This window comes from Rhamphochromis longiceps, linkage group LG11 (genome assembly GCF_057381845.1).
Source record: "Rhamphochromis longiceps isolate RC_006_pf linkage group LG11, R_longiceps_female_GT1.1, whole genome shotgun sequence".
Taxonomy (NCBI): Eukaryota; Metazoa; Chordata; class Actinopteri; order Cichliformes; family Cichlidae; genus Rhamphochromis; species Rhamphochromis longiceps.
The window spans coordinates 32,163,894-32,190,394 of record NC_140567.1 but is presented as its reverse complement, the minus strand read 5'-3'; the positions used below and the strand labels follow the sequence as shown (position 1 = coordinate 32,190,394).

Below are 26,501 nucleotides of genomic sequence, written 5' to 3'. Positions count from 1 at the left end.
AAACACTGCCAAATTACTCACCAGGTTCCAGTGAAACTGTGAAAAGTGTGACTCAAGCTAGAGATCTACTGGCTTCAAAAAGTTTTTGAAACGTGTTGGTTGCAGTGGCAAGGCACACTGTTAAGTTTGAAGGCAAATGTGCTCCACTTCTGATTTCTGTAGTGAAGCTGTAAGTGAAACTTAAAGAAGCTTCACTATAGCCCAGAAAATAAATGGCCAATATTTACAGACGAGTCAGTGTTTTCCATGCAAACCATTTGTGACCCCAGCAATCTGCTAACAACCAAAGAAATCACAACAAGCGCTTTGGTTCAGCACCTCTTACATTCTTTCCCTAGATGAGATAAATAGAAGGTAAATTACAAATTCTATAGTGATTACTCTGTGCAAAAATGCACTTCTGAATGTATCTGATGGTAACATTTAGTCAGCCTAGAATTCTACTAAAGCAAAAAATTACCCTTCATATCACAAGGCAAAAACCGATAACAAAAAGATGTAGCTGAAGTTATGGCACAGAAGAAAGGGCAACCAGAGCTAAAGCTTACAGAAAGTCTGATAATGACAGATGGTGGAGAATGAAATACCCTGAGTCATGCAGCAAAACCTTGTCCCATGAAGGACAAGAGGCCAAATTTTCAGTAATTCACAACCACTGAGTGTGTGAAAAACAAGTGAGATGAAGGTTGAAAGTTATCCGTAGGTAGCAGACTGAGTGTAATTTCACAGACTGATTGCATATCCGAGAAGGTTTTAAAGAGTCTGTCCACTTCAACATCAGTCATCAGCACAGTCATTTTACAAAAGCTATGCACAATAAATACACACAACAACAGAAACAAACCATATTGAACACAACAAGAAGAAACTAAAACTCTTTTTTGACACTGTTCTGAATGGGACAGCTACAAAGAAATTTTCTGCATGTTGAAATGTTCTGATTTTAAACTTGAATCTACCAAACCCAAGGACAGCCACTCATTCCATAAAGTAGTTTAATGATGTGGTTTGTGCCTCTGGAGGAGCTTTGTTAGTTCTGAAGAAATGACTCACTTCCCATCAGTTAGTATAGCATGGCTTGGGGACTCTGATATGTGAAGAATGGTTGGTAGTTTACTCAAAAGTACCTCTTGCTTGCTTCTTGAGGAACAAAAACTTGCTTGTTCCTCCGCCAGATAGCTTATAGCATTTCAGGCATGTAACTTGACATTTAAACTCACTTACTTTGACTTCACTCCTGCATTTTAGCCTGAACAACTGAAAATCACTGCCGAAAGTAGAACAGAAGAATAGAAACTTGCATACGCTCAGTGAAAACCAAACATAAATAAATAAATAAATGTCAGCCCACACTATTGCCTACCCAACCACCTACATATCCACCTACTCACACTCACACAAGCTCTGGCCCCAGTCTTTGGATTTTGCGATGCACCTTCACTGTCTCCAGAGACCCATTTGGATTTGTGATAGATTGCTTACGAAAAAAATACACATCTCATTTTTTATTAAACGCACATTCCAACAAACATCTATTAATTGTGAGGATACTAGGAATATATTTTCATCTTCCACCTAGCAGTGGATTTGGGATAGGAGTCTGTTTTTTGTGCTTAGTAAATAAGTCATGCATATGGAATATTGCAGTGATGTACTGCAGGTTTAAGCCTCCTGAGTGCTGTCTGCCAAAAATGTTTGGCGCATGAATGGCTTCCAATTTTTCTTAAATCTCTTTTGGTAATCCACTCTTTCTCTCATAATCTGCCGTGTGTTGTGCTCTTGCTTTGTCTCTCAAGCCCTCTATTCCACATTGGGCTCTTTCCCTGTTTGCTTTTTCAGTCCCTTGGTGTGTTTTTTTGTTGTCTTTCTCCCTTTGTGCTGTACCTTTCTCTCTAATCTCTTTTTCACATACTCTCCTCTGTTTTCCCTTTCTCATTTTAATCTGTAATCCCTCTACCTATCTGCACTTCTTCCCATTTTCATCTTGCTTCTGAATCATTTTCTGCCTTTGTCTATGTCTGTTTATCTCACTCATGTGCCTTTTTCTCTAACAGCTGGAGTGTGATAATTTCATCACAGTCATTCAGAAAGTAAATGACACATTCATAGTATGTGGGACAAATGCTGGAAACCCCAGGTGCTGGATGCTGGTAAGAGATTTCTTTAAGTACGTGTGCTTCCCTTTGTAGTGATGTGAGTGCTTCACTTAGAGTCTAAGTAATCCATGGATCAATTGTAATTAGAATTTATTTATCTTCTTTCTTATTTCCTTAGTTGGTTAGATAAGGGCTGGGAGTTTTTCTTTCCACAGAGGGCATTTTCACTTCGTGATGAATATGTTACCCCATGGCTAAGTTGAAATGTTCTAAACTCTGTGTTGTAGTAGAAAGATAAGTGGGTGCTGGGTGTAATACATTTAGACACAAAATGAAATGAATAGAGTTTAAAAGCTACACCTCCACTGGGCTTGATTGTCTTTGCCTTCTTTCTGCAGGTTAATGACACAGTGCTGACTGATGTACAGGGTGCTGGGCAGATATCTTCAGCCTCTCACATATCACCGCAATTCCCTTCCCATAGGGCCATCAGCTTGCCTGCAGGTAACACAAAAAAGACCTGCAGTAGTGTAAGTTCATGTGTATATGATAGAAAAGAATACTGTTTTGATACTAGCAAATGAAGGCACTGCAATAAAATATGCCTGACAAAGCAGACTCAGTAGACCCAACAGATCTCAGCTATAGGCAACATACAGCATACTGGCGTCCAATGTGGCTTAAGTGTTCAAACCAAAGGAGAGTTTGTGGTAGTTTTTGATGGTTTGATCTGAAGAGAATGACCCTCATCCACACCAGCAACAAAAAGAATATAATTTACAACTATAAGAATATTAGTACAGTGGTGGTAGCTATTAACTACACTAACAACTAAATCCACAATCCAAACTTAGCCCTCAATTAGGATTTGTTGCTTCATTTCGTTCTGTCTTTTATTTAGTTAAATCACAGTAAAGTCTTGGGATTCACTTAACACAGTTTACTATGATGAGCTTGGTTCAACTGCATCAACATAGAGAATATAGGCAAAGGCTACAGGAAGCGCAGGTGTTATATACTCCATGTGTCTTACTATGATACTACAATCCCACCTATATTTTAAAGAGCAAAACTACATGTGACATTTGTGAATTACTGAGCCCATAAGAGCATGTGACTTGAGAATGGTGCAAAGGTAACAAAAATAATTTATATAGCTGTAAAATAAAATACATCTTCAAATTTTGAAGGCAGTCAATCAAATATACTGGCGTTTAGTTTAGTTATGTAAAAAAATCTATCCTGTTCAATTCATTTTACTGTCAGTATTGATGTTAGAACTGGACATCAAACTAGCATCTTATGAAAGCAATCAAAGCTCAAAATTAATTGTGCTACAGCGAAGCCTGTAATCAGAATGAGACTGAATGATGATTACAGGTGTGATGGTTACCAACAGTGAAATACAGAAAAACTCATCTGCAAGCAGCAATAAGAGGGCAGGGGGTTCAACAGGGTTCAGTCACCATGGCAACTCATGTGATCTTGTTAAACGTGTGTCTGCAAGCACGTGATAAGAAAGAAAATGCATTTTTGTGTTCATTGCAGCGCTTCCCAAGAAATCTCGAATGTCAGGGAACAGTGCTGCATCTGTGGACCAAGTTTGGTACCAACAAACAGTTGCTGAAATTTGATCTCACTTTCTGTCTGGTAGTTTTGCTGCCAAATTTCATTGGCAGTAGGAAACAAATGGCTTTGAAAATCTTGAATCCATCTTATAATTTCACTGAGGGTTGGCCTAAAGATAATACAATCCAATTTTAATAAAGATCTGAAGAATAAATGTGACCTGTTAATAATTATTGACATCCGGCAGCTATTCATGAAAATTCGATATAGCTTACATCACAAGTTGACCTTGGGATTAATCATTTGGCCTTTGGGCATCTTGAGGCTTCTGGTTTTGAGAATAGAATAGAATAGAATAGCCCTTTATTGTCATTGTACATGTACAACGAGATTGTGGGTTGTTTTGGGTTTGGTTTTGTTTTTTAAAAGTAGAATAGCCTGGCTGTGGCTGTGGCTGACAACTGATTTTAGAAATGCCTTTAAAACAACCACGACCACTAAGTGCTGTACAGAAGAATAAATGAAAGATGTATTTAAAAAAAAAAAAAACAATGACATACCAGCTCACATGAGGTATAAATTCAACTAACAAAATGAATAAAAGGCATAAAACATGAGCAGAACAGCAAAAACCATAATAAAAGGTTAAAACAACTATGGGTGCGCAACTTCACTGCTTATCCCCAGTGATCATTCTTTTGGGATAATAAAAGAAGAAACTGGTAGTAATGATGAATTAATGTTATTGTTTTTTGTTTTTTTTCTCAAATCTCACTCGGTTCATTTTTGTACGAGGGACTCTTACTTTCTATGGCAAAGTGACAGCTTTGCCAAAGATCTTATTTTAGAACAAAGCCACCTTCAAATCTTTATATTAACTTTGCTCATTTGCGACAGGAGCAGCAGTGTGACACTTGTGTGCCTCTGACTCCCAGGAGCCATCTGTCTCTTATTATCAACCTCTATTCATGTAATGCAAATGAGTGAATGCTTTTATCTGAAGTACCTCACAGTGTTTTAAAGAGTCAGTGCTTTACAGGACTGATGTGTTTGCAGATTTTAAAAGCCAATGTGTTACTTTTCTAGAGCACATGGTGTCTGGATTAAATCTGAGTCTTCTGTTCAGTTTGCGCCATCAAAATGACGTAAATGCAAATAGGTTTGAAACTATTATTGTACTTTAAGAATGAATAATTACCATCTGGGTTAATTCCTCATTGTTCACATTTTAAATAGTTTCTTCAGCATAACACTTTTGAACAAAAATAAATCATGACTCATTTCTAATGACTCCAATCTAACAAGTACAGACCCACTTGTGCAACCACATAATGTATTATATAAAGCTTACTGTGCAATTTATCATTGTCACCATGTGCCAGTCATTAATAAAATGCTATATGTGGACAGGAGCCATAGGCCAGTATATTGGTTTTGAGGTTATAAAAGTAAAACTAATTAGCCAGCCTTAGAATATATGTCATCCATTAATTAAAGAATTAATGATAAATCAATAAAGGAAGTAATGAAAGTAATGATTTATTAATTTAATGCCTCCAGCACTTAAAGCTGTTAAATGTTTTTTGTATGTTTTTATCCATCACAGTTGAGCAACATAAGTCATTTCAATCAATTTTATATAGTTAAAAGTAACGCTTAGTGGAAGGCAGTTGAATGAACATGGCATTCACCACATCAATCACTTAATGAGTTTACTTACACAATAATACCTATAGCATTTAGGTGCACGTAAAAGAGGACACAAACACTAAAGCATTGATGTAAAGTGCTGTATCTGACACCCTGAAAAGCTCATGTCTTCTTGCTACCACCAACTATGCTCAAAAGGTTTCAAAATTGTTTGAAAATGGAGAGTTTAATGTGTATTCCTGTGCCTTAATAGATCATGCACATAATTAAACATCCACAGACCAGTGAGTGTCTGTTATGTGAGTGAATTTATTTATTTATTGTTTTTCTCCAATTATCTCATCTCTGTTCATAGCAGCGATGATGGATTTCTACATACCCTCTTGAGTGGCAATCCCAGTTCATATTTGGTGAAAATGCAGATCTGCTAATGAACTGTAATGCTCTTAATTTGTATTTCTCCTAAATCAAAGGCAAATTTCGGTGATATAATTCACCCGTTTCATGAGACTGATTTACAAGACCTAAATGCCCCGCTTCATTCCCCAACAAATAGAGCTCCTGGTTGTGCGGTTATTTGGGATCACATTAACATAATAGAGATGTTTCTAATTAAACTAACATTTTATTGGTCATACTGCCTGATGAGAGACACTATTTGTTAAACCGCACTCTTCAGAGGGGTTGTTTGAAGAAACACTCAAATCAGTGAGAGGTCGCACTGCAGGATGCTCTTTCAGATTGGGATCGATTGTGGAAGCAACGAGCCGGCCCTTTGCTTGAGCTGAGCAGCATTCAAATAAAGATCAATCCTAATTAAGATGTTAGTGCCATGATTTCAAATGCTCCCCTCTGCATTGCTATGGAGACGGAGCTCTAACTGGGGTTTGGTGATTGGTAGCTGCTCATCAGTGCAGTGAGCTATTCTTTGCTCTGGCTTTTCTTTCTCTCCCCTGGTTTTTTTTTTAATTCTGTCTTTGTCCCCTGATCCTCTTTTTTTTCTCGACTCCCCTGCTTTCTGTTTAATGTTCTCTTCTCTGTATCTTTCTCAGTCACTCTTTTTCTTGTGTCACTCCAATCTCTCTTCCTCTCCCCTTGAGCCTTGTACAAATCCATCAAGCTCGCAGTATGCCTTCTATTTTTTTTACCCACTGTTCACCCTCTATTTTCTTGTCCATTTTTCTTCCTCGCCATCTCAGATGGGAGTCTGTATTCTGCTATGTCGTCGGTAGAAGGTCATTCCGGCTCGATACGGCGTACGTTTGGCTCCCAGAAACTCCTGAAGACAGAGAACGTTTGGCTGTTAAGTGAGTAGGAGGAGGGAAGTCACGCAGAAACCGTACAGGTTTAGACTAATGCATATGGAGATGGTGGGTGGTTCTGTCTGTAAATCATCTACTATTATTCCCTTGGGAAAAAACATGTAGGTGTATTCACTCTCAGAAATCTAACTACTGTGATTAACCGTTTACACAGCTACTGATTCTCCCAATTCTTTTTTTTCACTAATAAAATATGTTATTATGTAAAATAATCAAGTGTTGCTTATCTGCCTCATTATCAGATCCACAGTTTGCTGGAGCATCTATAATCCCCTCCTCAGAAAAATACAAGGAGGAAATCTACTTTTTCTTCAGTGAATTCAACAAGACAGCCAGAGTGGACGAGGAGCCATACAGGGCTCGCATAGGCCGAATATGCATGGTAAACATCCTGCTCGTTTTTGGAAATTTTCTGCTCTCCTATGTGATTCCTGACTGACTCACTCAATTGATTGTTAAATGAATTTCAAAATAAATAATCCTTAATGAAATTATTGATGGTTAAAGAAAAACATTGAGGCTTTCATTGATTACCGTTGCAATTAGGAGTTAGGAAAGTGTGTCAAACTAGAACATCATAATAAGTCCTGACCAGTCTCTCTTTACTGAGCAGAAACTTTAACTCAAAGGCTCAAAGACTCCTGCCAAGTGCTTAGTAATTCATAATTACCGTATTTCCCGGACTACAGAGCGCACCTGAATATTAGCCGCACAAGCTAAAATCAGGGGAAAATCCTGTTTTGTACATACATTAGCCGCACCTGACTAAAAGCCGCAGGTGTTTCAATGTTGACTTATCATATGTAAGAGAATATGCACAAATCGAATTGTCAGGAAAGAGATGGCTGTTTGGAGACACACCACTTTTATTAATATTTTGAAAAACAAGTTATGGGTACATATTTGCATAACCTTTTAGGGTATGTGTACAAGTAGTGGTAATTACAAGTACAAAACATGTACTGTGCTTCATAAATGAGTAACAAATGTAGTACATAACAATAACCTACAGCACACCAGAAAAATAGATTCAGACTACCTTTTAGGCTCAGGTGCAGTGACACGGCTTTAACAAGAAGAAAAGTCAGTCATTCACCACCATCTTTCTCTTCTTCCTGCGCACTAAAACCACCAAAGTCCTCTCCTCCAGTGTCGGAAACGAACAGGCTCAGGGTGGCTTCATCATCCACTCTCAGCTCCTTTCTTTCGTTGTCACTTTCAAAACCAAAGAAATCCTCATTGTCAGTGTCAGAGTCGAACACCTTCTGAAGAGCCTCCTCTCCATCAGGCAGCAGTCCAGCCCTTCGAAATCCGTTGGTGATCGTGGATGTTTTCACACTTTCCCACGCTGTCAGAATCCAGTGGTGGAGTTGGGCATAACTTGCTTTTTGCAAGTTTATCGCCGCTCATCATCCACGCCTCCAGCTGAACGCGTAGTGCTACTTTGAAGTTTGTTTTTCGCGCTACTTCGTACGGCACTACGTTGCCTGGCGGATGGACATGTGACTAACATACCACTCTTGAACTCCGATCCTTCCGCCAGGCAACGTAGTGCCGTACAACAGCGGAACAAACAAAACAAATCCGCTCATGGACAATCCATAGAAAAGCCGCACCTGACTAAAAGCCGCAGGGTTCAAAGCTTGTGCAAAAAGTAGCGGCTTATAGCCCGACAATTACGGTAAGTCATATCCTTCCACAGACAGCTTTAGAATATTGTGGAGGTGACTTTTAGGAGAGCTAGTCCACCCTTCTCCATCAGTTGGTGTGCATGTTCAGTTACAATAAACAGCATTAATGTGTTTGCTGACTGCTTGTTCAGTGGCTCTGTCTTGTGTCCCACTTTGCCGAATGCACATAATTCAGTTAAAAGAAATCTGTTAGAGGGCAAGTTTTAAAAAGCTAGATTTGATGTGCCCACCTGTGTACTGTGTACTATAGGTTACAGGACCATCCTGTATATTCAAGCAAAATTACTCTTTCCCAAACTGACAGAGAGAAGAGAAAAGGATTGCTGGTGGCCTGGATTAGAGGACAATATCTTTGCAGAGGACACTTTAATTTTGTTCTGGTTTCAGACCAAAATTCAAAGGAAAAAAATCACCTTCAGGACATTGTTATGACCGTCTTTATTTATATTTCAAGGTTGATGAAGGGGGTGTCAAAAATCTGATGGCAGACTCTTGGACCACCTTCTTGAAGGCACGGGTGATGTGCGGTGCAGGAAACACTCAGCAACAGTACAACAACTTGAAGCAGGCAGTAGTACTGACTGCTCAGGATAAAAGGGCTGGGGTTCTGTATGGCCTCTTTTCCAATGCATGGTAAGTATGAATTACCCGATCCTGCTTTTTTCTGATTCCAGATCTGGCATATCCCTCACTGTGAGGAAGAGATGGGAATTTATCTTTCAAGTGCAAAGAAATATTAAGCTCAATTTTCCCATCTTATAAAATAAAATGTAACAATTGAATCCACTGTAGAATAACATCAAAGGAGATAGCAGAAGTGAAATAGTTACATAACGTGGTGTTGATAAGAACCCTATGTTAGCATATGTAACTTAAAATCTTAACTAACAAGTGTTATATCAAACCAACATCCTTCTAGCTTCTTATATAAGCTCGCTGATTGAACATAGAGTGAAAATGAAAGAGCTCTTGAGAGACAGCACTGGATCTTTTTTATTCTTGCCAGCTCACTTTGACCACAGTTTACAGTTAAGTAATAAATAAATAAATAAATGAACATACAAATAGAAGCTGCTGGTGTAGCAGCATGAAGTAATCCAAACTGCTGTCGCTCTGATGTTAGCTTATGGATCAGCTTATTGTCACCGATATTTGATCCAGCTTTTTTGGTCAGTATCGGACCAGTCATAATCATCATCAGCATCATCATCTCCTTCATCTTTGTGATTGTCTTCATCATCTTCTCCTCCTCCTCTGCCTCCTTCTCCTCACTGCTTTCTTTAGGGTTTGCCACAGCAGATCATCTGCCTCCATCTCACCCATCCCTAGCATCCTCTGTCACACCACTCCTTTGCATGTCCTCCTTTATTACATCCATACATCCATGAAAAGAGGAAGATCGTGTGATCACGTACTGATCAAGCTTTTAGGAAAATAAAAATGAAAATAAAATAAAAATGAAGGGAAAATAAAATGAAGCAGATGTATAACATAACAAAGTAACCTACATTTCTCCACCCACACAGTACACACCACATACCACACATTTGCAAGAAATGTTCTTGCCAGAGAACATTTTCTTTCCTTTTAACTTCAACAGAAAATTTGTGTTGGATTCCAAGTCCGTTAAATAGTTTTCGGTAAATGCATATTCCATTCCAGAGATATCAGTTGCCATACACAAAACAATATCATAAACCGCTGGAGGCATACATTAATTGTTGCTCATATTAAATTTAGTGCAAAGGAAATTCCAAAATAATGCACACAAGTTTGCAAACTGTAACGTATATGGATCCATATATCAGCTAAACATGAACAATATATAGTGACTGCCCTTATTTAAAGTATTATAGACATTTTACAACCTTAATTATAAAAAGTGTAGTTGTATAGGCTTGCTCAGTGTAAATGTGATAAGCATTTAATCAAATCGTTAATTGACAAATGCCCTGTATTAGATTAAACACTCTAATGAAATACAAAGCTCTTTGTGAGGATTGGGCTATAATACTGAACAACCGATCTATACAGGGAGTGCAGAATTATTAGGCAAATGAGTATTTTGTCCACATCATCCTCTTCATGCATGTTGTCTTACTCCAAGCTGTATAGGCTCGAAAGCCTACTACCAATTAAGCATATTAGGTGATGTGTATCTCTGTAATGAGAAGGGGTGTGGTCTAATGACATCAACACCCTATATTAGGTGTGCATAATTATTAGGCAACTTCCTTTCCTTTGGCAAAATGGGTCAAAAGAAGGACTTGACAGGCTCAGAAAAGTCAAAAATAGTGAGATAACTTGCAGAGGGATGCAGCAGTCTCAAAATTGCAAATCTTCTGAAGCGTGATCATCGAACAATCAAGCGTTTCATTCAAAATAGTCAACAGGGTCGCAAGAAGCGTGTGGAAAAACCAAGGCGCAAAATAACTGCCCATGAACTGAGAAAAGTCAAGCGTGCAGCTGCCAAGATGCCACTTGCCACCAGTTTGGCCATATTTCAGAGCTGCAACATCACTGGAGTGCCCAAAAGCACAAGGTGTGCAATACTCAGAGACATGGCCAAGGTAAGAAAGGCTGAAAGACGACCACCACTGAACAAGACACACAAGCTGAAACGTCAAGACTGGGCCAAGAAATATCTCAGGACTGGTTTTTCTAAGGTTTTATGGACTGATGAAATGAGAGTGAGTCTTGATGGGCCAGATGGATGGGCCCGTGGCTGGATTGGTAAAGGGCAGAGAGCTCCAGTCCGACTCAGACGCCAGCAAGGTGGAGGTGGAGTACTGGTTTGGGCTGGTATCATCAAAGATGAGCTTGTGGGGCCTTTTCGGGTTGAGGATGGAGTCAAGCTCAACTCCCAGTCCTACTGCCAGTTTCTGGAAGACACCTTCTTCAAGCAGTGGTACAGGAAGAAGTCTGCATCCTTCAAGAAAAACATGATTTTCATGCAGGACAATGCTCCATCACACGCGTCCAAGTACTCCACAGCGTGGCTGGCAAGAAAGGGTATAAAAGAAGAAAAACTAATGACATGGCCTCCTTGTTCACCTGATCTGAACCCCATTGAGAACCTGTGGTCCATCATCAAATGTGAGATTTACAAGGAGGGAAAACAGTACACCTCTCTGAACAGTGTCTGGGAGGCTGTGGTTGCTGCTGCACGCAATGTTGATGGTGAACAGATCAAAACACTGACAGAATCCATGGATGGCAGGCTTTTGAGTGTCCTTGCAAAGAAAGTTGGCTATATTGGTCGCTGATTTGTTTTTGTTTTGTTTTTGAATGTCAGAAATGTATATTTGTGAATGTGGAGATGTTATATTGGTTTCACTGGTAAAAATAAATAATTGAAATGGGTATATATTTGTTTTTTGTTAAGTTGCCTAATAATTATGCACAGTAATAGTCACCTGCACACACAGATATCCCCCTAAAATAGCTAAAACTAAAAACAAACTAAAAACTACTTCCAAAAACATTCAGCTTTGATATTAATGAGTTTTTTGGGTTCATTGTGAACATGGTTGTTGTTCAATAATAAAATTATTCCTCAAAAATACAACTTGCCTAATAATTCTGCACTCCCTGTACAGCCATGAGCTAGGTGCAAACACAAATACCCTCTTTTGTTCCAGGTTTAATTACAACATCAACACAATAATTTGGTAACAAACACAAACTTAAGTTTAAGCTCAACCCAAGTCTGCGCTGAATGTGTGTATATTTGTATAGCCGTGATTAAAGCTCACTTACAGCAATATTTAAAACAAAAGAGTTAGAGTTGGAAGGTATTATAGGGGAGCAGTTACTGACTATGTGGTAGTGACAAATATTATCAAATTCAGTGAATGTGGATTCACTGAAGACAAAGGAGACAAAGGAGAAAAGTCGGAAAACATAAACTGTAGCAATTTTAAGTCTTTGTACAATTAATATAATTACTTGAAATGTTGTATCTATAATACATTGACCTCAGACACAGACTCAAACTTCTTGTCTTCTACTTAAAAGCCATTTTCCATGCCTTTATTGTGGTTGTAATTACTCCTTCCTTGCTTTTGTTCAGGGGCAGAACAGTGATCTGTGCCTACTCCATTGAAGATACTGAACAGGCCTTCTCCACATCTAAGCTGAAGGGCTACAGCGGTCAACTCACTGGCACACGCCCTGGGACTGTAAGTAAAACCTAACAACCATCAATCCTGCTATTTTTTTAATTAAAGCCCAGTGCAAAAAATGTAATGAGTTAATTCATATTTTTAAATATAATTCAGGTGTTATTTATAAAGGAATGACTCAATACAAAATAAATTATTTGGAGTCCATCGGAATAGAGTTCGTCACTTTTTCCCTTAGTGTCTCCGCAAAACCCCCGGAGCAGCGGAGAATCAAAACAATGTGAAAACTCTTGGGGTGATGAGATACCACCCAGAAATTGAGGATGTGATCCGGCCTGTTGGTGTGGCTCCACTTGACCTGCCCTCAGATGACCAAATCACACATACAGTGGCGGACATCGTACGGGCAGTTAACGATGAACACTACAGCGTTCTTTACCTTGGAACAGGTGTGTGTCTGAGTGTGTGTTTATGTACAAGCACATGTGCTTGTGTGTTGTTATGTGTGTTGTTAGCTTACAATGTCTCTTGTCATGCTAAAGGGTTTTGTTAGCTATCTGAAAGCAACTAATGAGTAGCTATTTTCTGTTCTTTAGCTGCACTGTCCCCACATCAGTAGTATTTACATTTACCTCTGCAGTCCTTTCCTTAAGAATTGTTTTTCTTTACAATATAATATTCTGCGCTTCACTTCAAATACTGCTTCTGATGAGCGGCATTTGCATATTAGCCACTCTCTACTGTCCCGGTTCAACATGCAACACTAGATTAGAAACGAAAAACAAACACAGACTAAAATATGATTTAAAAAAAATTACCGCTAAGATATTCTTAAATTCTCAATACAAGCTGTGAATATTAAATGTGAAAAACTGACAAACTGTCAAAATATTTTCTTCTCAAAATCTAGTCAAACAATCCATAGCCTTCACAAGACTATTTCTATTTGATCAAAGCAGCAATTCTGAGCTGCTGCTTCCCATAGCAGTTACTGGAAAAATTGTGTTGTGCCTAAGGGAGATCACTATGGCAACCATCACAAGTCATATGCTCGTGTGTCCATGAGTGTCTCACCACTCAAGTTCACCAAAGATGAGTGAGTGTCATCTTTCAAAGTGCAAATTGTGACTGCTGCAGTGTATATGTGCTTGTCATTCATAAAGCTTTTCTGGTGGTATTAAAAAAGGCAGATTGATTTCCTCTCACTATGAGCTCTACAAACTGTGCCAGTAATAGGAGGGAAAGGATGGTGAGCTATGAGCAGCAATGGGTCTCTATGGTGGCCTAAAAAGAAAGTAGAGCAGTTTGAGTCACACTGGTATCTGAGGCTGTGGGAACACATTGTACTGCTGTTTCCTACTGACAAAATATTTCCTGTTTCTTGTTTTTACTTTCAGGGACAGTAATTGGCATGCAGAACAGAGCTTGTGTTATCCATTACAACACAGGTTATATGTTACAGTTCAGCTTTTACAATTTTCAGATTCCCTTTGTGATCACTTCTGAATTGTCGTTTAAGAGCGTTCATTTTCCCTTCTGTTTAATATTGCATCACCTCCACCTCAGAGTGCTGGATAAATATTCGTTCTGTGTATCCTGTCAAGCTCATCAGTCTGCATAAATTATTTCATACATGCTCTTGTATCTGTGTAAATGATGGTGAGAAGCTGCCTTCTTAAAATAATTCAGTCTTTAGTGAGTGAAGAAGACAGGCAGCTCATGCATAGTTGGGTAGTTGCATTGTTACAGTCTTAATTTAATAAAAGGGGTACAAGTGATGAGCGCATGTCCACCTCGAAACCACAGACAATGGAATCATAGAGAGGCATTTTCTTCAGACATTAGTCTTTCTTGGTAAAAACCCTGGTAAGTCTTATTTAACTTATTCTGCCTCATTTACCTTGCTTTAATTTAATTATGTGCAAAGTTCTTCTTAAATGAAAAAATCATTTAAATTAAAAATATCTTACAAAGCTGAGCTTAAAAAACAAAAAGAAAAGCAAAGCAATAATTAGTAGGCAGGACAAAAAACACCACGAGTGCTGCAATGTTCAATATAATTACTCCCAGTAAGGAGTGAGCGGAAGACCAGCTGAAGCTGGCATTTACACTTTGTTGTACACTTTGTTAGTTTGCTTTAAATCTGTTATGTTGTATTTGCTATTGTTTGGACAAATTCATTTAGTTTGATAAGAATGCTGCAATTCAAAGTCCAAAGCAGACCAAACAACCACTTTGATTCAATCTAAAATGACATGACTGAGAACACAGACATATGCTAAAGTATTTAGAAAAAGGATCGTCTGATGAAAAGTTTTTGTTTTTTGTTTTTTTTAATTATACAAAGAGAAATTGTACAGAAGCAATCAAAAGAAAACATTGCAACAACAGCAACAAAATAACAACCAGTTAGGTTGTTGGCAATAGGTCAGAAACAAAAATTAGGGTTTAAAAGACCATGGGAATTAAAGTGAAGAGAGGGAGGGATTTAGCACTCCCACTCACACTTAAAGGCTCAAGTAGAACGACAAGACTCTTGTTGCTGTTATGCAAAACACCAATTTGATGGCAGTTTCTATGGAAGTGGAAAACATCACTTACTCAACTTCCTCTCATCTAATTTCTGCACCAACCTCTTGTTTATTCTAGTCACAGCTCTTTGCCAAAGTGATGTATTTGAAGGCTAATTGAACTCCCTTTAACATGTTGACCTAGAACAAGCTGACAGGGTGGTGCCCAACTCCTAATTAGCTAAATAGTGCACTGTATATTTTGCTTTTTAAACCCATGTAACTAGTCTCAGTGGGACTACACTATAAGATATAAACTGACAAAACACAACAGTTTTTGACAGAGTGAGTTTCTTAGTCTTTTGATCTCTAGCCAACAAATATTTCAACAAAATTTATGCATATAATAACTGGCTACTTCAATAACTGTAACAGGATATTTTCTGCAAGCTGCTGCAAATCTGCTTTCATACAGCAGAGTTATTGTAGTGCTAGAGTGGTATAGATAATGTACCCAAATCTCAGCCAGGGGTTGAGTTTGATAATGTACAGTAGGTGCTGGGTTTTCACAAGGACGAAAATTACTTGGAATAGACAAAATGTTGTCTCTAGCTCCTGTGTGTGGATTTGGATGCCGTTTTAGTAGTAACCTAATTGATGGAATTTAAAAAATGTATCCCACAGTCTTAGCTACATGTAGAGAAGAAACCAAGAGCCAGGGCTGCATTTAAGATAAAAGTCAAAGTCTTGGCCAAGGGCAGCTGCAGCCTGATCCCAATCTGAATGAAACAAAGCTAAGGTGGCGGGAAACTGACTCTTTGAAAGTTGCTGAGGCATCAGGCGTAAAAGGAGAGATCAAATAACCCCTTCAGCAGAAAAACTATCTCAACATAGCTGTGTGGAGAGTAAAACAGTAGACCCAGAATGCAGAATGCGGAGGAGTCAAGCAAAAGCTGTTTACTAAACCAAAAATTGTAACTTAATCTAAGACACAGAAGAACAAAATACTCAGTCAATATGAAAATAGACACGAAGTCAGACAGAGAAATGTAGGAAGCGGAACTAAAACAAAACATGATAGAAAACTAACACTCTGAACCGAAAACAAGGCAAAAGAAACTAATAAAGGCACGAACACTAACACCTTAGAAGGAAACACATTAAGGCCAGAGTTTAAATGTGAAAACTGACACAAAGAAATTCTGTCGAATCCACTGTAAGATTCAATAGCACCGTTTTAAGACACACTGGGACAGTTATCACTGTCACCTCACAGCAGGAAAGTTCACAGTTCAAACTAAGCTGCCAGCTGGGACCTTTCTGTGCAGAGTTCGATGTTCTCCCTGTGCCTTTCTGGGTTCTCTCTAGGTACTCCAGCTTCCTCCCATAATCCACAGACATGCATGTAAGGTTAATTGGTGATAAGATGACTTTATGTTATTTTCTGTTAAGACAGTGGCACACGATGTGTCAGTAACTTAAAGGTAAGACACAGACCAATGAGCTATCTGACTAGAAAAACAATCTGGGGAAGTGAATGTACTGAATGTATTGTAACTTAGAGAGAAGAGAGTTCAATCTTGTTACCAAAAACAGGCCCATTTTAATTATCGTTATCATACCTGGAAAGCTTTTATATAATAGGTGCACATAACTGCAAAGTTTTAAAAGGGTACTGGGATAAGAATTTACAGTAAATGAGTATGATGTGTCAGCAAACCTCATCTGAAAAAGCTAAATATAACAAGAAAAAAACTGATTTACTCAACAGATGCCACTGAGTTCAGCACTGTCACCCTTTTCCCCCTCAGAATATCTTGCGGCTGTCTTTGTGCTGATATACACTGTTTAGATAAAGGAGCTGAAAATAGCATTTGACGGGATTAAAGAACCACATAAGAATAAATTAGATAAAATATGAAATGTTATCTTTGACAACAGGGGATAAAAGATTTGAAGTTTATGAAAAAGAGACGAGGCAGTTTGAGGACAAAGGAAGTCCAAGCGGCAGCAAGAACCTGCCTGTCTAATTATAAATGAGAAAGAGCCTCACAGAAGGAGCATTCAGGAAATGAGGATGTGAGAAAAAAAATAAGGTATCACAGTAATCACATTTTCACAGTAGGGAGAAAAAACATTGAGAGAGGAAAAAAAGATGCAACAAAAGAATAAAACAAGTTTGAACTGTTTTGTTTTCTGGCATCAACAAAGGCCCATCGAAGTGCATGTACTGCACTGAGGGTAGAACATTTACATTTCAATTTTTATGAAACAGTTTGCAGCAAAAAAAGAACTAAAAACAAGGAAAATATGCAGAAGAGATTATGAAAAACTTGGCTGTTTAGTAGTGTAACCTGATTGTACAAATCAAAGTGGCTCAAAGCTAGAATAGTGACTTGTCAGTTTTCAAACTCAAGCTGAATGCAAAGCAACATTATTAACCAACATAAATTAGCAAAGCTAAAGAATGGTGTACTAAATCCTCCAAATAGGGCTTACTTCCTTCGCTCTAAGTGACAGTTGGATCAAGTATTTACATGGACGATGTGCTGTGAACATGACTTTGCTCATTTGTGCAGCAATAAAAATCCCCTTTCCATGTTGGAAACACAAATGCAGACAATCCAAAAGAAGAGAGAGCAGCTAACAGTTAGTAGCAAGGATACAGTTAATGAAATACAAAAAACACATTCAGTGCATTTTCACTCGAGCTCTGTTATTGTACGCAGCAGTAATGAGAAAAACAGATGTTTAGTAGAAGTAAGTTGTTTTGCAGCAAATTCGGTGGCTCATAGTAATAGAACAATAATAAATCGAGGCTTGCAGAAGCATTTTCACACTAAAAGCTCAAATTTGAAAGTTGCTTAAAAGTATGACTTCTTGTCTCATTCTTGAACTCATTAAACTTGCAGTAATTATTATTATATATTGGAGGATTAATCTTCCGACAGCCACTGGCTGTTTTTAATCCATGTTCTTTTTGATGTTGGAATACTATCTGGCATGAGGATTGCTGAGTGGTAGTTTCATAGAGGATGAGATATGCATGATGAGATATGTAAGAATAAAGTTGAAATAATGCAAGTCTTCAAACAAAATGTTGACATGTGGCCCTTTTAAGACCTTATTAATGCCAAATGGCATTGTGTTCTACTGATGCATGTTGATGTAATGTGTTTAATTAATAAGGACAGACCATTTGGAACCTGATTTGTGCAAACCCGGGGCAATAAATTGAGATTTACCATAAGTCTGTGTTACGGCCAAAATGTTTCAGCTCAGTTTGCAAGAAATGTACTTTTAATGCGAAACTGCATCCTTTGCTTTTGAACATTTAGTATCCAGAGGGGATACTAAATGTTCTCGGTTACTAAAAGCTGTGACATTTTTATGAAGAACAAAACAAAGTGCCTAAGTTATGAAACCGATCCAAAATTCATTCAGAATCCAAACCTCTGGGTTGATTTCCCTTGCTGCCCATAGAACTCAGACATTTAAGGTTACATCACCATTGGTAACATGACTTCCTGTATTACGTTATTTTTCCAGGTAATCATTTTGCACAGTTCAACTAAAGAAAAGCTATTTTTGAGCTGAAATTCTTATCTGCCATTTTGTATTTGGACCACCTATCTGTCATAAAACCTCAACAGAAGCATAACAGGGGCTGGAACTCAGTTTTAACAAAGAAATTGAAAAAGAAAATACCACAAAGAATGTGTGGCTTTTTCATATGTAATCGTTTCCTCTTTTCTCCTTTGTCTTATACAGAACAAGGCAAAATTCTCAAAGTTCTTCATACCAGTGAGGATGTCTTCATCATATCTCAATACTCTCTGTTTCACAATGAAGGCCCTGTTCTAAACATGGCTATTGATACCCAAAAGGTATGAGTAATTATGTTGATTTGTGTGGTAGAATGTGATTTTAGCTACATTTGTCATTATAAATATGCATTAGGGCTTGGGCTATGCTAGGAACGGCCACAGCCTGTGAAACATTCAAAGAAAATTAATTGTACTAGAGCTGGTTATCCTTGCCACAGCACACAAGCTACTTCATTAGGTACACCTCTCTAGTAGTAATTCAGAAATTACATGATTTACAGTCCCCAGTATGTTAAGATGGATCTAGTTTCTCTTTGAAATTGCATTTAAGGGTTTTTGTTTGTTTGTTTGTTTGTTTGTTTTTTCAGAGAATCATGGTAAATGTGAATACTTTACACATTATGAGTAGTGGGCGGGGCATCCTGTTTGCCTTCAGAACTAACTTGATCAACAAGTAACTGAAAATATTCTTCAAAGATTTTGGTCCATATTGACATGATCACACAGCTGCTGCAGATTTGTCAGCTGCAAATGTCCTGTACTGAATTGAGATCTGGTGACTTTGGAGTCCATTTGAATACAGTGAACTCATGGTCATGTTCAATAAACCACTTTTTTAACTTTTTAAAATTGTGCATTATCCTTCTGGATATGGCCATCTGACGATGGGTACGCTATGATCATACAGGGATGAACATAGTTAGCAACAATAAACATGTAGCCTGTGGCATTCAAACAATGCAGTTAGTACTAAGGTACTCAACGTGTGCAAAGGAAATATCCAACACACCATTAAACCCCAACCAGCAGGGACCATTTTTACAAGCCAGGGTGGAAACATGCTTTCATAAAGTTTATGCCAAATTATGAGCCTGCTTTTTAAATGTTGCAGAAGAAATTGAGACTTGTCAGACTAGGTAATTTTTTTCCAATCTTCTATTGACCAATTCTGGCGAGTCCATGTGAAATGTACCCTCAGTTTTCTATTCTAAGCTGGCAGGAGTGGCACCATTGTGATTGGCTAATTAGATATTTGAATTAAGAATCTGTTGAATAGATGTATCTACTGAAGTGGTCAATGAGTGTATTACACTGAGAGATTTGGGATATTATATTATTATATAAGCTTTGTGCAGCTCACAATCCTTTTTTTTATTATGTATGTAATGTATGTAATGTAGCTTGAACAATATATATAATACAATACATGTTGAACAAATTAATCATCCTTTTCTCCAAGATGATTAAAGACGCACTGGAATACATTTATATATATGTGCCACCTCATCAGCTATGCAGTGCAGAAAACTTCTAGAGATAGCAAGGACATCTTCCCACCATCAGCATTTTTATTTCCATGGGGGATTTTTTTGGGTGGATATTATGCAACAAGAGCTATAATAATAACAATGAGGAATAGTTCATTTAAAATTGTTCCCTGAATAAGTTTCCCACATGTCAATTGCCTTTTTTTTCATTTTCTAAGCATAATTAATCTACAAATACATTCTCTATTTGCTATCTTATTGTAATTTGATATAATTGAGGCTTAAATTGTTAATATTAAATAGTCATTTGTCCTTAGTTTGTCCCATGAAATTATGTTAATTTGGGTATTAGTTTCATTGTCAATCAAGATGACTACTTGCAGTGGTTTAAGTATAAAGATAGCTCTGTCTGCTATTTATGGCTTTAATATTGATGCTACTATATTGCATCATCCTCCAAAGGGACACCTGTATGTTGCTACAGCGATGGAGGTCCAGCGACTGCCTCTGGCTGACTGCAGTCGCTATGGTGACACCTGCAGAGAGTGCATCCTTTCCCGGGATCCATACTGTGGCTGGGACAAGTCCAGGAGGAAGTGCGTCGCCATCCCACCCGCGTACAATTCCTCAACTGGGTATGATTAGATGTGATGTTACTGCTATTGTTGGTTTTTATTTGAGCAGACAACAGGCTTTCATTAGCAATCTTAACAACACAGCATCAATTCCAGCAGAAAAATTACATTTCATATATTTTGATTGATAGTAAAAATGGCTGCAAATACAAAGTAGCTTCAGTTTCGGGGGGGCATGACATGCTACTGCTACTTCCACTGTTTGACATGATTAATAAGTTTTCACTTGGTTTAATACATGTTGTTTATTTTCAGTTAGAAAACAAATTACAAGTTAATTGTATAGAGTTTTAAACCTTTAACTCCTTTGTCCTTCCTCTGCCACATTTTGGAGTCATTTGTCTGCATGTTTTAATTTTTAACAATGCAGTGGCTCATAAACCATTTGTGGCACTAATAAGAAATTTGTCCTCTGTCTTATTTTCCAACAGGGGAATCATTCAGAATTTGGACGGTTCAAACTCCTCAGTTTGTGAGGAAGCTGCTGGTGAGCCTTTATCAACTTTCTCCCACTTTCTCTCCATCTTAATTAAACCAAAATAGGAACCTTTCTGAGCAGCTACAGTAAAAAAGATGATTATCATATAATTGAGCAGATTCCAAAAACCCAAAGGGACAGATTTTTTTTAGCATATTATAGCTTGCCCTGTTTCAGAGTTCAAATCCAGTTATGACCTCATAAAATGATTGCAGTTTGTAGTCTCTCAAGAGAAAGCGATCTACTCAAGTGATCTGACCTTAGCATTGCATTTATTCCAAGTTGTGCCACTGGTGTCAAATGACCTTCCTATAAACACAGTAAGAGGTTGATCTATTTTCTTGAAAAACAGTATACAAAGATTATGAGAAGCAAACGCCTTTAAACTCATATCAGGATTAATCTAAGAAACAGCAGTAATGCAAACCAGTGCCAAATCTCATAGCACGCTACTGCCTGCCAGGCTTTCTCGCCTCAAAGGGCATGCTGTTTACAGTGATAATATTCAAAATGCAGATCTAGTTTCTGGTCTTAAGACAAAGCAGCCTTGCTTCCTTCATCTTTATGAGTAGGTTGAAAAATTCAGATGAGGGGGTTTGTTATCATTTTCAGTGACTTCTTGGACAGTTGGTTACATTATAATTGTTTTAACTGTGAATTGTGTAGTGGAAAACAGTAAGAAATATTGAATATGGAATTATACAAGTCAACAAGAAAAAATTAGAAAATAGTGAATATTGAAATCTGATAACCACCAGAAGCTGGATGATGTTATGTGAGTAATGTGAGTTCTATATTTGGTATTTTCCAGTACTTATTGGTCTTGAATATGATGTGTATTTCAAGATCTTTTGGTTTTTACTTCTGTTGAACCAGTCGCATTTTATTCTGCTTACTGTAACTGAACTTTTGCAAAGTTATTATTAGATGAACTCACCAGAGGCCTCAGCCCAAAAATGATCTGTGGGTCCATTTTGAATACTTGAAGAGACAGGAAATAATATAGAATTAGCCTTGGGCTCCAAAATTATAATAATATTGTGTTGTGTAAAAGTTCCCAATCAAATTTGCACTTGATTTTAAATAATTATAAACAAACAGGAGGCATAATGAATATGCAGACTTCAGATTTTTGGGTGCCTGAACATTTGACAATTGTCAGATTTTTTTTTACTGTTGTTGCTTTTTTATTCTGCCTCAGCAACAATTTATAAAACAATGCTAAAGGTTCAGAGCTGGAAATATGAAAGATGAAAAAGCGTTACGTGGGTTCGGTTACCAGGTGTCCACGGAGAGATCTTCACTCAGCATTTACAGCTGTAATGTTAAATTGTGAATTTCAGGTATAAAATTCCTTATCTCTCTTCCTTGACAGCTCTGAAGCTGCGTCGAACTTCCCCTAGAGAAGTATTCGTGCAGTCTAACACATCAGTCTTTCTCCCTTGCCCTGTGCACTCCTTCCATGCCACTTATCGCTGGGAAAAGGACAACTGCATTAAGAACTACCCCTGCATTTTTTCTGGAGACTTCTGTGTCCTGGGGCCAGTTGTTGACACACCCCTAAAGGAAGGTGTCTTTCGCTGCATGGCTACCGAAGACGGATTCAAGGTGGAGGTCATTTCCTTCAGGCTGGTAAACGATGGGAGGCTTCTGGCTGCCTCCCTTGCCTTCACCTTGGGGCCATCACTCCTGCTCGCCATGGCTACCCTGTGGCTTCATTAACTGCAGCTAAAACTAATGCTAACTCCTCATCCTTACTGGCTCCCAATGACAGGAAAGACAAGGAGCCATTGCTCAGAGATGAGGTTCGCAGAGCATTAAAGTGCACAGTTGCGTTGTACAGCGGCAATTTGCCGTTTTCTATTTCGGTTTTTAGAGAGGGTCCAGAAAATATCAGTGAATACGGGGTTTATTCTATATTTTTTAGAATAAAACAAAATAGCCGCAGCTTTAGCTGTCTTAATCAGATCAAAAATAGAAGACGGATACAATGCCATTTAAAATAAAGTGATTAGGAGTTAGTGTCCATGAACTCACATGTTTTGCAAGTTTAAACGTAATTCAACCATAAAGTGCTTTGCGAACCTTTCCTCTCTGACAAATAAAGATAAACATATCTTATAAGTTTGGCAAAAAACACCAATACCAGGCCACTTCTTTCTACCATTTATCTACTTATTTTGAAATTGATTGATTGTGCTTATTTGTGAATGTGTAAACCTTTAATACTGCTCTTGCATCTAATCATTCATCTTGTTATACTTGTAATGAGCTATACATTGGTATAGCTCATTAGTACTTAGAAAAATGTCTGGTATTGAGATTTCAAAAGCCTTAACACTTCTGGGACATAACTCCTAAGCACAATTTTGCAGTTGAGGCAGAATACTGCAGACTCAGTTGGACTTGGCGCTATAATTAGTGCAGCTGAGTCTAACAGCATTGCTGGGAGGAAGTGTCAGCTTTTTGACAGGAAGTAGGCGGGTGAGCACGAGCTCACCCTCGAACATCACTGTGTCTCTGCACCTCCTCTTCTGACAAAGCAGTTCTTGCATCTTTTAAGAAGATTTTATCAGACATTATTACGCCTTGTTCACAGCTTTGTCCATTTTTTGGTTTGTTTTCTTTTGATGCCCTAAACATCAGAATGTGAGAAGTATCACAACATTGTTTCTAGCATACAAGGGTTACTTTGTGAGAACTGCAAAGCAAACTGCAATTTACAAGCTTTTAACCGAAAAATCTTAAATCTTAAATATAAGTATTCAGTAAAGACATTAATCTCTGCAAAGCTGCATAAATAACTAAAAGCTGTGTGAAAGTTATGTTAACAATCATCATTGAGCTGGTTTTGGGTATGCTGTCTGGAGGTCATTAGTCTCCTGTGTCCATTAGGTTTTTGGAAACAGAGCTATTTCTTCTAAAGTCAAGCTAATGTGCTGCACATTAAATACAACATCTTCCAGCCTGGCAATGTGTAAAGATGTGAACAAGGTGTTACAGTATTGCAACTTTAAGAATGACATACTTACATTATCATAGGGGCAGATGAAGCTAAAAGGAAAGCATAACAGAGTTGCATTCAGTTGTTTTTCAGCAGAAATAAAGGCTTGTACTTAGATGTGAGATATATGTTCTATATTTTATTGTTCTGCAAATGCTGATTTCTACCATTGCTGCCTACATATGTGATAATTTGTCTTGATGGTTTGGGTTTTTATACCATAGTTAGAATGTGAAATGTGACCATTGATTGCTTTACCTCTTTCCAAGGGACATCAGAGCAAACAGACAAGACAACTGTTATTTTTCCACACTTGTATGCTGTGAAACAAAAGGCTTATTGGACATATTCAAAAAGTATTCTTTACTAATGTACAGCAGCAACCACTACCAGGGGTGAGAACAATGGGCTTAGAACAAAACGTCTCACTTGAAATGCACCTAGTGCATCGTCTTTTAATTTTTTCTGATAACATTGGGGTGGAATTATAAGGAAAACAAATTAAAGCCAAATGCAAAATGAATGATTTGTCAATGTAGCTGCAGTTGAGCGGTACTGAAGTGCCCAAAACTATGCCCAACCTTATGAATACTGATCAGCTGACTAAAGAAGTAGACTTGTGTGGTAATGAATTATGCAGTGGATTAGCATGTCCTCCAGAGCTTTGAGAATTATCATTCACTAATGGTACATAAATCTAGCCATGCCGAGCTTTCCACAGTGGCAGAAATGTCATTAATAGCTAATTAGACAATAGAGCTGGCTTGTCATGTCCTGTATTAAAGAACTCATTTTATATCATGAGGGATAGGGCCAGCAGACATGTTCCCAAATGTGAAAATTGTGAGACAGACTTACATTTCTCACTTTTCTTGGTTGTGTGTTGCTGCTCAGGGATCTGCTTATTTTATGCCTTGCACTGATGCAGCCTATTGACTGTGCTAAAAAGGAAAAAAAACAATTGAAAAAAAACAAAGCTGTGTTGAGCCTGCCAGAGAATTTTGGCATCAAACTAACTCGGCATACAAAGATGTGTTAAAATAATTTCCTCGATAACCTTATCTATATTTCGACTAATAAGTACCGTATGGGTCGATGTAATTTCATCCAGATAGTTGTTTTGCAGGACACTTTAAGAAGAATTGCCTATTCTGTCCAGTTCTAACAAGCCAAATGATCCTGATATCTTAAGCTTCATCACTGCGCCCCTTGTCCATACAATCTACTTACTGAAAGCAACAGATAAAGAAAAGCTTTAGTCATTTGTTCTGATGCTTAAGAATCAGTTTATATTCTCAAATTTACCTTACCTTATGGATAATTGCTTTCCTTTACAAGTAGCATAGACTGACGTAGCATTACATTGCTACTAGAGCATGGCATATGGTTCATGTCACTGTGAGAGCGAAGAAGTGGTTAATTTTAAGATGAATGTGAAGATCTAAGGTGGCAGATATCATTTTCAGAGGAAGTTGTGGATGAAAAGTGTCAAATTAAACTTCTGAAAAATCGTTATGAGAATGAAAATTTTTTAATCTTCTTAGTGAAGGCTGGTTTATGTGTAACTGCTAGCTCTTTTACTGTTAAAATCTACTTTGTTAAATGTATTCTTCTTTTATTCGTATTGTTGTAGTCAGGTGCAAACCTTGTATACAAGCTTTTGATCCTGCAGTGATATTTTTCCTCATAGTTTGCTAGGTAAATTGTAACAACAGTTTCTAAACGAGCATAATAACTCAAAAATAAATACAGTACTGCAGTAGATGCATTCACAATAGTTACTTACCTAACCAATGACTTCTTCTGATAGACTGGTGACTACAATTGTGACTACATAGGAATTCAGTATATATAATCATTGCATCTGAGAATAGGATAAAAAGAAAAAAGTCAAGAGATTGTTGACCACACTTTTATGTTCAAGTCTGAGAGGTTGTTAAATATGGTTAGTGATTTGTTGTTCAATGGAGCTGATTCCCCTCTTCAGGCTTCCTTTATTCAAATATCCACAATGAAGGTAGTACAGCATTTAAACCCAAATAGCATCTTGAGACGACATCTGCAGTTTATTTTAGGTCTTGCTTTAATATGGATGCTCATACAAATGCTGAAATTAGGTTATTTCACACTCATAACTGTCATTGGAGCCAGTTTGATCAAGGCTAATATCCTTCAAATCAAGCACTTGATTTGCGTCAGGAAACCATTTTTGGTTAGATCATGCTGTTTGCTGTAAATGAGCGAGGCGGGTCGCTGTTTTGTCTGCTCTGGGGTTTTGAGTACACTGTACTGTACATGATGTGTGCCCATGATTCTGTGTCTTAATA

At 37.8% G+C, this 26,501-nt stretch overlaps 1 protein-coding gene across 1 annotated transcript in view; it reads left to right on the top strand.

The window, feature by feature from the left end:
• Positions 1-26,108, top strand: part of LOC146659585 (semaphorin-7A) — a 40,674-nt gene extending 14,566 nt beyond the window's left edge. Inside the window, exons 4-14 of the mRNA XM_085423676.1 lie at positions 2,055-2,150; positions 2,495-2,600; positions 6,515-6,622; positions 6,880-7,019; positions 8,783-8,961; positions 12,401-12,509; positions 12,691-12,901; positions 18,734-18,849; positions 20,520-20,692; positions 21,124-21,179; positions 22,546-26,108. Coding sequence (XP_085279802.1) covers positions 2,055-2,150; positions 2,495-2,600; positions 6,515-6,622; positions 6,880-7,019; positions 8,783-8,961; positions 12,401-12,509; positions 12,691-12,901; positions 18,734-18,849; positions 20,520-20,692; positions 21,124-21,179; positions 22,546-22,892 — 1,641 coding nt within the window. The 3' untranslated portion in view covers positions 22,893-26,108. The remainder of the gene's footprint in view (positions 1-2,054; positions 2,151-2,494; positions 2,601-6,514; positions 6,623-6,879; positions 7,020-8,782; positions 8,962-12,400; positions 12,510-12,690; positions 12,902-18,733; positions 18,850-20,519; positions 20,693-21,123; positions 21,180-22,545) is intronic.
• Positions 26,109-26,501: the final 393 nt, after the last annotated feature.